The sequence below is a fragment of the Panthera onca genome, chromosome D2 (genome assembly GCF_046562875.1).
Source record: "Panthera onca isolate mPanOnc1 chromosome D2, mPanOnc1 haplotype 2, whole genome shotgun sequence".
In the NCBI taxonomy this organism is placed as follows: Eukaryota; Metazoa; Chordata; class Mammalia; order Carnivora; family Felidae; genus Panthera; species Panthera onca.
The window spans coordinates 31,121,463-31,134,253 of record NC_138349.1 but is presented as its reverse complement, the minus strand read 5'-3'; the positions used below and the strand labels follow the sequence as shown (position 1 = coordinate 31,134,253).

Genomic DNA, 12,791 nt, shown 5'->3' with positions numbered 1-12,791 from the left:
AAAATTCGAAATAAGTTTGGAATATATTACATACTTTATGCTTTTCTTGGAGATTCACATTGCATAGTAGTGTAGTAAAGGTCTGAGAAGTAGTCCATTAAATTAACCTATTTAATTTTGTTTGGCCCATGATTTCTAAACTTTTTAGAATACTTTTCTCACAATAGACCATAATTCCACAGAACCATCAGTTTAGAAAAAGCTGCTTCCTGCAATTTCCCTTACTCTCTCATTGCTTTCATATTCTACCATGCTTTTCTAGTCCTGGTCAGGCTGCACATTAAAAAAAAAAAAAATTTAGTGCAATAGGAGAATGAGGTTGACTTCTATCCTTATAGTAGTTTTTTTGTCTAGCGTTTATTTTTATTAAAAAAAAAATTTTTTTTTTTTAATGTTTATTTATTTTCGAGACAGAGAGAGACACAGCATGAACGGGGGAGGGGCAGAGAGAGAGGGAGACACAGAATTGGAAGCAGGCTCCAGGCTCTGAGCCATCAGCCCAGAGCCCGACGCGGGGCTCGAACTCGCAGGCCGCGAGATCGTGACCTGAGCTGAAGTCGGAAGCTTAACCGACTGAGCCACCCAGGCGCCCCTGTCTAGCTTTTAATATAATTGACATATAACATTGTACAGGTTTAAGATGTACAACGTAGTGATTTGATGAATGTATATTTTGCAAAATGTTTATTTACCACAGCAAGGTTAGTTAACACATCCTCATAGTGTTTTTACTTTCTTCTCTAATAGTGGTTTTCATATTTTGTACATATCAGAATTACCTGGAAGCCTTATTAAAAATAGCACAGATTCTTCAAGGCTTTCCCCCACTAGGTCTAGAGTAAAACTTAGGATTCCGCACTTTTAATAAGGTACCCTAGGGGATTCTGATGCCAGTATCCTGGACCCACAATCCCTGTTTCTGTGATGGCACCTGTGAGCCTGAGGCATGGAGCCAGGTAGACAGTCATGGGAGTGTCTGACAGGCCATCACAGGTAGCCCGCCCCACTCTTTGCATTCGGCTCTTGTCCTTTTCCTTTTCACCTGTCCCTGAAATGGCAAGAAACTCTCTTGTGCAAGAGTAACCAACTGTTATCTTCCATGGTCCTCTTATCTCATGGCAAAATGTGGTCACCAGTAAAGTAGCATCTGGTCCAGGTCTACAGAAAAGGATTTTGGCTGGCTGAATTTGATTTTTCTTTTTCCTTTTCATACTCTCAGGACTCTCACTGCCTTTTCCTAGGAAGAAAGGCTTAGAGTTACCTTTTGTTATTGTCAGTTTCCTTCTTAAGGAGGGCTGTGGCAACTCCTGGGGAAGTGTACCTTTTCTTAGATAAGGAACTCTGAGAACCTTAAATAAGCCAAGTCAGAGGTGCCATAAATGTACTAAGCTCAGGTAACTATGGAAGCCAGTTCAGAGGTTGAATAAGGATTGGTGCCTGAGGGGGTTGGGTTGGGCTACTTTGCTACTACTTTAAAGGGCCTGAGACAGGTGGGACCCTAAGTATTTTGTCTTTCCTTGTTCTTCAGGACACAGACTGGGTGGTAGTGAAGGAGCCTGTTATCAAGGTGGCTGCTATCGACAATGGGCTGGCTTTCCCTCTGAAACACCCTGACTCCTGGAGGGCATGTAAGTCTCAAGACCATTGTGATCTGGCTTTTTCTTGCTCTTCTCAATTTTTTCATCTATGGGGTGAAGATAATAATACCTCTACCACAGGATTGTTCTAAGAAGTTGTAGAATGACGCAGCTCATGCATTTAGCACAGTAGCTGACACGTGGGGCAAGTATTGCCAAACGCAAGCTACTCTTGTCATTTTTGCCTGACATTAGTCCTGTTAGAAGCACAGAGTTGAATTTTCTCATCTGTGCTTTGCATTTTTCTCATTTTTTCTGAGGACTATCTTATTATAATTTATTCTATTTGTGTTTCTAAATATAAGCTATCGTCAATGTTTTCTGTCTTCCTTGGTGACATCCTCGAAGCCAGCCCCTGCCCTGGTAATAACTGAGAAACTCTTAGAAAAAGAAAGGGAGATACAAGTAGAGGGTCACTAGCCCCTTTGCAGTACCAGTGTGTCTTTTCAGAAGGCGCATCTCAATGTCTCGTTGGTAGATAACTAGAAGTAACTAGAAGGTCATGTGATGTCCGGGAAAGAGTACAAGCTCTGGGATTTGGCAGTCCTGGGTTTGAATCCTAATTCCTTCGCTTACTCTTTAGGCTTTAGGATTAACAGCCCTGGTGACATTTCTTTTCTGTCCTATGTCAAGTAAGAGGGCTGTTCTACCTTTGGCAGTGCTCTGATAGGTGGAGGACAGAGATGGGCAGCTTTGTTTTTTGCTTTTCTTCTTTTCAGATCCCTTTTACTGGGCCTGGTTGCCCCAGGCAAAAGTCCCGTTCTCTCAGGAGATCAAAGATCTGATTCTTCCAAAGATATCGGACCCTAACTTCGTCAAGGACTTGGAGGAGGACCTATATGAACTCTTCAAGGTTAGCCCTGGGAACCTCAACCTTGTAACTATATGGAAGAAGGAATTTCTAATGGCTTTTCTAACGGGTCCTGATACAAGCCAAGAGAGAATGGCTAACACTCTTCTGACTTGTGTCGGCCAATGAAGAGCAAACAAAATTCCCACATGTGGGCATCAAGACCTAGTTCGGGTTGGTTTGAAAAAAATTGACAGCCGTGATGAATCAACGTGGGTTTGTCTTGCGTGTCACGGGGCTGCAGTGTATCTGTAGAGCTCGCCTTTTCCAATGGAGCACTAGAGGCCGGAGTTCTACACAGTTCATAATGAGACTCGGGACAAGATATTCACTTGTTCTTTCTTTCCTCACCCGTGAAACAGAGAGTTCTTAGGGTGGTAGCTAACTTCACTAAGCCTCATAAACCTCATGTAAGTTTTCTTCACTAGAAAGTTTTTAATCGGGGGAAGAAAGTGGGTTCTTCGGAGAGATTCACGCAGGTTCCGTCTCCTGCCCTTTTGCAGAAAGATCCTGGTTTCGACAGGGGCCAGTTCCATAAGCAGATTGCTGTCATGCGAGGACAGGTAAGCCTGGGACTTCCTCCTGTTGTCATCCCCGGACTCTCTCCGGGAGGGTTATATGCTCATGCTGAGTAAATGTAAAGCTTGTGTTTTACACCCTTTTAGTCTACGCCGTACATATTTGTGACTCTGACTTAGCACATGGGTGAGGAAAGGTAGCCCTTTCAAATCTCCCACTTCTTCCACGGTGTCCAGTGCTTGGTGAGGCATTTATTATGAGCTCAGCTCTGTGACTGTTGCTAGCTAGTTCATTGGTAAATTTACCCAGCGGCCCCTGTCTTCAAGTTGCTCAAGGCAGGCCATAGGCCTTGGTGGTTAAGAGCCAGCCTCTGGAGTCCTTCTTCACTACTTACAACCCCTGTGGCCTTGGGCCAGAGCCTCGGTTTCCTTGTTTATAAAATGTGACAATAATAATTCCTTGCAGAGTTGGCCAAAGGATTACATAAGATAAATGCATATCAAGTGTTCAGTAAAAATAATTACCTAGCATGTGGTTAGCACTCATATATTGACCGTGGTTATAATTTTTGTTGTTATCGTTATAAGTTGTATTATTTCTTCTTTCTCCACTTTACCTTCAAAGAGAGCTAAGGAAACCCCTAGGGCATTCATTGTTGATCTTCAAAAGTAAAGACTGCCTGAAAAATTGTTTTAAAGCTCTGTAGAGCACTGACATTCTGCTTATCACTTTCATATTTTCTTTCTTTCTTTTTAATGTTTATTTATTTTTGGGGGGACAGAGAGAGAGAGTGTAAGTGGGGCAGAGAGGCAGAGGGAGAGAGAGGATCCCAAGTAGTCTCCGTGCCCAGGGCAGAACCCAACATGGGACTTAAACCCACGAACCATGACCTGAGCGAATATCAAGAGTCAGATGCTCAACCAACCAAGCTGCCCAGGCGCCCCAACTTTAAAGTCTTAAAGACATCTGGGATGGCATAGTGGGATGACTTAGTGGACACAGTGCCTGTGTTTGAATCCTGGCTCTGTCATTTATTGGCTCTGTCATTTATTGGTGAGGTCTTGGAGAAGTTGTTTAATCTCTCCTCCTTTTAGTGTGTCCATATGTAACATGGGGTTAATAATAGCTCCTATCTCATAGGGTTATTATGAGATCAATGGTTTAGAGTAGTACGTGGTGTATTGAAGTAATCAATATGTATTAGCGGTTTTGATTATGATTTTGTGTGCAGAAAAGGTAGGTTCTCACATCTTTAAAGGTCAAGAAGGTCTTTCCAGTCATAATTATGCATTTACCTCTACCTACCATTTAGGTAAAGGCTTCTTGTGAGAGCAACTCTTGGGCTTACTGAGTTCATGTTTCCTTGGAAGTGGGATGTACAGAGGTTTTAAGAGCTGCAGTTATTATAGCTGCTTGAATACCAGTGATGTGGTCTTCCTCCATTTCCCAAATAATGTAAGGGCCCAGTTAAGCTGGCAGAATTTTTGGAGACCTTAAAAGCCACATGATGTACTGTGGTATTATGGAACTCAGCATAAAGGAATGAACTTCTCAACCTCGTGTAGGCTATGCCTCTGTCCCTATTATACTATCTTCTCTAATCCCTTTCCAGCTCAGTCCCTTGCCAAAACCATAGCAACCCTCCTCTCATCATATCGGTCAAGGCCGTTATCTAGAGTGGCAAAAGGGGGTGGGGGGTGGGGTGGGGTGGGAGAGTACAATTTTATCTTTCTCTCTGTCTTGTGCCCTTAATGTCCTTTGAGGGCCTTTTGGCCTCTTACGACTTAGAGTGCCTCCCTCTCAACACCGTAAGTTTCCATGAGCATCCAGCTCATTTCAGCAGGTAGGTGGCCAATATATCGGTCACATCCTTACTTGCTTACCAGTCACACACAACGAGGCAAGATGAGCCGCCGCCTTGCAGAAATCTGACATACCACAGGGAAAGGAGGTCACAACCCTTTCTGTACCTGAGCTGTAATCACAGAGTGCCTATATGAGGGCCCTCAGCCAAAGGGGAAGAGTAAAGACCTTCCAGAGAGCTGGAGTTGGATGCCAGTTGTTACTGAAAGACTTTGCACCAGATGTTAGATCTACTGCGGGGTCTGAGGGAAAGCCTCTTTAAATGGCACTTTCAAAGATTTTATCCTTTAGCTTTATGTGCTACAGAATATGTGCTATCGATTTCTTGTCAGCTTTTTAATTTGAAGAATTTCAAACCTTAGTAAAGTAGGATCTTCTCCTAGATTCACCGGTTATTATAGTTAGCCACGCTTGCTTTATCTCTGTATCTATTTCCTTGTATCTCTATAGGTTATCTATCTGAGGAATATCTATCTACAAATGTATCTGATTTCTCTCTTTAATATAACTGTATAATTTGTCTCTCTCTAGATAGATAGATTGATACATTTTATTTTTGGCCAAATCTTTTGAAAGTAAGCTGTAGATAATTTGACATTTTACCCCAAATAACTTCAGCATGCATAAAAGGCAGCTTGTAACCCAGAGAATAATAGGGGAAGCACAGGAAGAACCAGCCAGGGCAGGTTTAAAATTCTCTGTCTCTTGGGGCGCCTGGGTGGCTCTGTGAGTTAAGTGTCCAACTCTTGGTTTTGGTTCAGGTCATGATCTCATGGTTCATGGGTTCAAGCCCCTCATTGGGCTCTGTGCTGACAGCATGGAGCCTGCTTGGGATTCTCTCTCCCTCTCTCTCTGCCCCTCCCTCCCCAAATAAAGTAAAGAAACCTAAAAAAAAAATCCTGCCTCTTAAGTTGGGTGGTTTCCTACATAATTCACTCCAATTCCATTTGAAACTCCTTTTCGTTCTCTACCCAGAGTTTGTGCTCAAGGCTCTTTGAAGCAGTGGAGGATGCTGACAGATACTAAAACAATGAAGTAAAACAGAATTAATTACAGATAGGATCCACTTCTGACTTCTCACCTCTGTTTCAGGTGTATCTCTGCCTCTTCATGGGCAGCGTTTGCAGGCCAGGGATATTTGTGGCTTAAAGGCCGTGTGTCTCTGTGATTTGAGGGTCCAGCCTTTCTTACCCTCCCCTCTGTCTGTGGCCTGACCATGAAAATCTTCAATATCTGGCGGTTTAAAGAAGGCTATCATAGCGGTGCCTGGCTGGCTCAGTTAGTAAAACGTGTGACTCTTGATCTCGGGGTTGTAAGTTCAAGCCCCATATTGGTTACAGAGATTATTTAAAATAAAATCTTTTTATTTGTTTAACTTTTTAAAGAGACAGTGTGTGAGCAGGGGAGATTGGCAGAGGGAGAGAGAGGGAATCTCAAGCAGGCTCCGTGCTCAGCATAGAGCCCAATGCGGGGCTTCATCGCACTACCCTGGGATGGTGACCTGAGTTGAAATCAAGAGTTGGGCCGTCAACTGACTGAGCCACCCAGATGCCCCATACTTAAAAATAAAAGCTTTTTTTTTAAAATTTATTTTTAATGTTTATTCATTTTTGAGAGACAGAGAGAAACAGAGTGTGAGCAGGGAGGGGGAGAAAGGGAGACACAGAATCCGAAGTAGGCTCCAGGCTCTGAGCTGTTAGCACAGAGCCTGACGCGGGACTCAAACTCACAAACCGTGAGATCATGACCTGAGCTGAAGTCGGATGCTTAACCGACTGGGCCACCCAGGTGCCTCTTAAAAATAAAATCTTAAGGGGCTTCTGGGTGGCTCGGTCGGTTGAGTGTCTGATTTTTTTTTTTTTTTTTTTTTTTTTTTTGCCTCTGAGTCTTGATCTGAGCTCAGGTCATGATCTCATAGTTTGTGAGTTCAAGCCCCACACTGGGCTCTGTGCTGGCAAGGTGGAGCCTGCTTGGGATATTTTCTCTCTCTCTCTCTCTCTCTCTCTCTCTCTCTCTCTCTCTCTCTCCTCTCTCTCCTCTCTCTCTTTCTCTCTTTCTTTCTCTCTCTCTCTCTCTGCCCCACCCTCTCCCACCCCCTCTCTCTTCTCAGAATAAATAAACTTAAATAAAATCTTAAAAATAAATTTAAAAAATCTTAAAAAAATTTTTTTTTTAAGATTTACTCGTCTTGAGAGAGAGTGTGTGAGCAGGGGAGGGACCGAGAGAAAGAGAATCCTAAGCAGTCTCTGCGCTGTCAGTGCAGAGCCTGATGCAGGGCTCAAACTCATGCACTGTAAGATCACGACCTGAGTGGAAATCAAGAGTCAGTCACTTAACCAACTGAGCCACCCAGGTGCCCCACAAATAAAATCTTTAAAAAAAAAAAAAAGAAAAGAAAAGAAACTGGGGAGCTTGAGTGGCTCAGTTGGTTAAGCGACTTCGGCTCAAGTCATGATCTCACTGCTCGCGAGTTCGAGCCCTGCATCGGGCTCTGTGCTGACAGCTCACAGCCTGGAGCCTGCTTCCGATTCCATCTCCATCTCTCTGCCTCTCCCCTGCTCACACTCTGTCTCTCTCTCTTTCTCTCAAATATTAAACAAACAAATAAATAAAAACATAAAAAAAAAGAAACTGTTTTAGCAAGCAAGCAAGCAGGCTATTATCAGACTACTTCCACTTTTGTACTCTCCTGTCAGAGAAGATAGATGGTGGTGATTCTAATTTTGGCAAACGTGTCCCCATGGACACATTTCTGAAATGTCTGTAAAAAACAGACTAAAGTTGGTAAAGAGCTATGTTGTATCCTGAATGGGATCCTGAAATCAAAACAGAACTGTACTGGAAAACCTAATGAAATCCAAATTAAGTCTGGCGTTTGGTTAATAGTAATGTTCCACTGTTAATTTCTAACTTTTGGTAAATGTGCCATAGTTCTATAAAAATTTAACATTAGGAAAGACTGGTAAATGGTGTACAGGAACTCTCTGTACTATCTTTGTAACTTTTCTGTAAGTCTAAAGTTATTCCAAAGTAAAAATTTTACTCAAAAAGACTCACAAAAACGATGATAAAGAGACAGCATTAGGGGTGCCTAGGTGGCTCAGTCAGTTAAGCACCTGACTCTTTTTTTTTTTTTTTTTTTTTTAATTTTTTTTTTAAGTTTATTTTTGAGACAGAGAGAGACAGAGCATGAACGGGGGAGGGTCAGAGAGAGAGAGGGAGACACAGAATCGGAAGCAGGCTCCAGGCTCTGAGCCATCAGCCCAGAGCCCGACGCGGGGCTCGAACTCACGGACCGCAAGATCGTGACCTGAGCCGAAGTCGGACACTTAACCGACTGAGGCACCCAGGCGCCCCAAGCACCTGACTCTTGATCTTGGCTCAGGTCATGATCTCATGGTTTGTGAGATGGAGCCTCATGTTGGGCTCTGCGCTGACAGTGCGGAGCCTACTGGGGATTCTCTCTCTCTCTCCCTCTGCCCCTCTCCTGCTTGTGCTCTGTCTCCCTCAAAATAATAAATAACCTTAAAAAAAAAAAAAAGATAGCAGTAGAGGGAGAAGCCAACTGAAATGTTGCCTTTTTCCCAAATATATGGTCTTTGTAGGAAAATCAGAAAATAAGTATAAACAACCATGAACAAATAAAAATCACCTATAATTCCTTGACCCAGAGATAATCAGTGCCAAGTTCCAGAATTTTTTTCTCTGCAGATAGGTAGATAGAATTTTAGAAAATGAAGGTAGAGTCTTTACATCATAATACTGGCTCCTGTCTCTGTCCTTTGCTATCTAATGACATTGTGATCAGCTTTCCATGCCAATAAAATCTATCTTTTAATTGCTGTTTCTTAGCCCTTACATTATTAACTATTCCCATACTCTGAGGCATTTATACCATTTTTACCGCTAAAAACAATACTGCACTGTATTAGTTGAAACTGTTTTGTGCCTATCCATGATTGTTTCTTTAGTTCCTAAAAGTGGAATTGCTGAGTCAGAGGGCCTGTTCACTTTTAAGCCTTTATCGTCTGCTTGCCTTTCTGAAAAACTGGCCCAGGGTCCAGCCCCACAGCTTGGCTCTGAACTGTCCCCACCTCTGAGGCATCTTCTTCTTCTGTATCCTTACTAATGGGAAGGGGAAAAAATGGGAGGTTTTTGTTTTAATTTGTATTTTTTAAATGACTGGAGAGGTTTCCATTTTTCGTATTTTGCCCGTTTATATTCCTACTTCTGGAAATACCCTAGGTGTATAGTTTTTCATTTGTGTGTTGTTTATTTTTGTATTGATTTATGGGAGCACTCTATCAGCAGGTCTCCCTTCAGAGGCAGACCAGGATGCCTTGGTCTTTTCCTCACTGATCTTATTTTTCCTACTGCAGATCCTAAATCTGACCCAGGCCCTGAAAGACAACAAGAGTCCCCTGCACCTTGTCCAGATGCCACCCGTGATTGTCGAGACGGCCCGTTCCCACCAGCGGTCTTCTAGCGAGTCCTACACACAGAGCTTTCAGAGTCGGAAGCCCTTCTTTTCATGGTGGTAGCCCGAGAGTCAGACAGAGACCTACCGTTCGAGACTCGGGCTGGGAGGAAGCCTGGGGGTGGGTTGCAGGAAAAGCCCGAGAAGCCGGTGGAGAGCAGTGCCCTTGAGAGCCCTTCTTCTCTGCTCGTCACCCCCCTCAGGGCTTTCCCAAGCACAGGGAGAAGCACAATCAGAGGGACAGTGTGTGCCTGTGGGCCCTTCTGAGTGCTAGGGAGGGCTGGAGCCTCCGCGCAGGTAGTCCAGATGCCCGGGAAGGAGCAGCTCCCTTCCAGCATCCCCTGGGGCAGGCTGGGAAATTCCCTTCCCTCCCTGACACCCTGCTCTGTGGCAATTCCTCATTATATTCTGCATCAGAAAACAGACAGACAAATACACATTTAAATATTAGTAGCAAAACCGAGGCAGATTCCCAGATCCTCTCAGGTCAGAAACCTCTGATCCAGACCTAAATTTGCATGGACCCAGATGCTCAGGTGCCTCACAGTTCCTTACTCCCGTGGACCAAGGCAGCTGGATGATTCAGAGGGCAACTGGGTGACTCACCAGTTGGGACAGACAGAAGCCACACCTTTCCTTTGGGTTTTTGCCAAGTTTTCTTCCCCTTCTCCCACCAGTGCAATAGGGTGACTGAAAGCCTCCCGATCCAGTTCTCGCAGCGGGGACACTTTTGATCCAGAACTCTTAGTGGTTGTGCATATGATTGTAGAGATTGGCTCTGCTCTCTGCCCTTCTAGGGACACGGTGTCTCTAGTCCAGGCTTGCAGTTTGCCCGTCATTCAGGCAAAGGCAAGAGGGCAGAAGCGGCTCCCCCAGTATGCACAAGCCATCCATTTGGCCTGAGTACATGCCGGGGGCCGTAACTGGTCTGTGGGCAAACATCCCAGCCTTGCTTCCCCAGTCTTGGTGACAGACACCCCGGTCCTCTTATTTGTTTCTGTTGTTTCAGATATTTTTTTTTCTCGACACTTTTCCCTCAGGCGGTTCAGTTTTGGGTTCTGGAGTGGGTCTCTGAGGATTCTGGGATGCATCTCAGCTCATAGGAGGACAGAATATTAGGTCCCTGGACTTCTTTTTATGCTACCACTGCTGCTGCTTGGCGGAGGTAATGGGACTCATATTCTCTTCCTAGTCGGCAGCTTCCCTTTGCTCCCTGACTTCTTGTTCTAGGCCAATTTTTCCATGGCTTCTTGAGAAAGGCAGGGCCCAAAGGAGAAGGGCCTTCAAACTGTCCCCTAGAGCCTGCCCAGTTCAATGTGCATCTTCCTGCTTCCATGTGTCTTTTCCCTCAGCTGTCCCCCTTGCCAGGTGTCCGAGCCCTTTCTACACCAAAGCAAAGAATGGCCTCAGGAGAGAGTAGAGAGGGTGCCATCTCTGGCTAAGGGGCAGTTCTGTGCTACTGGACACTTCAAGATTCTGGCACCCTGCGATTGGTCAATCAGTCTTGGAAAGAAACGATCTTGAAGGTTTGAAAAACAACCAAAGAAGGGAGCGAGGTCTATGGCTGCGTGCCCTCTGCTTGCCCAGCTCCCACTGCCCAGGAGGCAGAGCAGAGATGTGCAGCCCTCTCATCAGCTGGGCCAAGCTGGTCCCTTTGCATCCTAGCCCCCAGGGGCCAGCTTGTGCCGGCAGGGGGGGGGGGGGGGCCAGCTGACAGGAGGAGTCTCTGGGAGCTGGGTACGCATGCCCTGTGGACAAAGGCACAGCTCCTAACCCTGACAATCTCATTCAGCTGGCCTGGAATCTAACCTTGGGGACCATGTTTGTGACAGTGCCTGCCCCCCGACTGTAGGAGCAGCAGGGCTCCCAGAGGCCAGAAGGGACCCAGGTGTGCTTGGCTCTCCAAAGATCTCTCTCCACAAACCTGTTGGTAAAGCTTCCCACCTGGGCGTCGAGAGAGCCTAAGCTGTCTTAGAGGAGGCTGGGGGAAGCCAGCCTGTGCAAGTAGGTCTGCACATCGCCCTCATCTAGACCAGCTCTGTGATGAGAAGGAAATCGAGTCCAATGTACGAGGGGGCTGGCCCCAGTCCTGGCAGGCGGGAGCATGGGCCATCCTTTCCTGGCATGTTTCCATTCTCCTTGAAGCCTGGACTCAGGTTGCCTTGAATGTGGACTAGGGAGAGCCAGGAGCCTCAAAGTGCCAGGGCAGGCTTCTGGGCGGCACTTACAGAACAGCTGGGCCCTCTGTCAGCCGCAGGCCCTGTCCCCGTGTCAGGGAGGAGAGGCCGGGCTGGGAGAGTACTGCTGCCTGTGTTCTTCCAACGCACTGTAGAACTTGTATGTAATGTATTTAAATCAATGCAAATGTATGAATAACAAGTCCAATTCTGACCTTTTTTGTCTAGTTTTCTTGGGTGAAAGGAAGACAAGGTAGAATGCAGTTTTAAGGACAAAGAACCATGTGTTTCCATGGAATTGCTGAGATACAGCTCCTAAGTTATACAGGTCCTCATTTCCAAGGTCCCAGTGCTCTAAAAACCAGAAATATTTTCATTGACTCATTTGACACCAAAACCTGACCTGACCCTACACTGGTGTGAATTGAAGCTATTTGTAACCATGATGTTTTCCTCTTAGTGTATTTGTTGCAGAAATACTCATGTTTTTTGATGAGATATTTCCCTACTAGGGATTATACAGTATTTGCACTGAGTACTTCCTACAAGCTGAAAAAATTCTGAGTAACAAAATCCTGTAGCCCTATGGGTTTGGGATGCGGAATGGGCTCTGCTTCTCTTCTTGGCCACAAGAGGGCAGCCTATCCTTTGTGTGCATCACTGCCTGCTTGAAGCACTTTGAACCTTGGGGTCCTTTAAAGGGTGGGTAATGGGACAGACAGGATGCCTGGGGAACAGAGGTGAATGCTAATGAGCACATAATATGCTATTGAGGTGAAGCCAGTAGAAGTAGTCAAAAATCCTCCCCTTAAAGGTTATCAGGCTACAGGGAATCTCAGATAATGCTGGAGGCTCAAGAACGATTGGTCCAACTGTTGACCCACCTCAGGATGGTTGGCCCATGGGGATAAAGATGCCATCTGAGGAGCTGGCAGCCACTCCTTTGCAGGCTCACTGCCCACTGTGCAAGGCGGACTGGAATAGTCTTTCCCCTTCTAGAACTGGCCAGAGGCCAAGAACCCTCTCTCTCCTATGGATCAGGACTGCCTACGGAAATGCTTCCATCTCCCGATCTCTGGAAACGGAGGCTTTAGCACAGAGGATCTAGGGGATGGGGGGTGGTGGGTGTTGCTCTCAGGGGAAAAGGAGGCGTGGCCTATTTTCTCCTTCCTGGGAACACCCCTTCCCTGCAATAAGTGCAAGCCCTCACCCCCTGGCTCCAGAATGTCCATTGAAGAAGCCTCCCTTTCCGTGACAGACTCACACAG

The 12,791-nt window shown here is 45.5% G+C and overlaps 1 protein-coding gene across 1 annotated transcript in view; it reads left to right on the top strand.

Moving 5' to 3' along the window:
• The window catches only part of PI4K2A (phosphatidylinositol 4-kinase type 2 alpha), a 33,002-nt gene extending 21,265 nt beyond the window's left edge, over positions 1–11,737 (top strand). Inside the window, exons 6-9 of the mRNA XM_060641835.3 lie at positions 1,529–1,628; positions 2,357–2,490; positions 2,991–3,050; positions 9,249–11,737. Of these exons, the coding sequence (XP_060497818.1) occupies positions 1,529–1,628; positions 2,357–2,490; positions 2,991–3,050; positions 9,249–9,410 (456 nt within the window). The 3' untranslated portion in view covers positions 9,411–11,737. The remainder of the gene's footprint in view (positions 1–1,528; positions 1,629–2,356; positions 2,491–2,990; positions 3,051–9,248) is intronic.
• Positions 11,738–12,791: the final 1,054 nt, after the last annotated feature.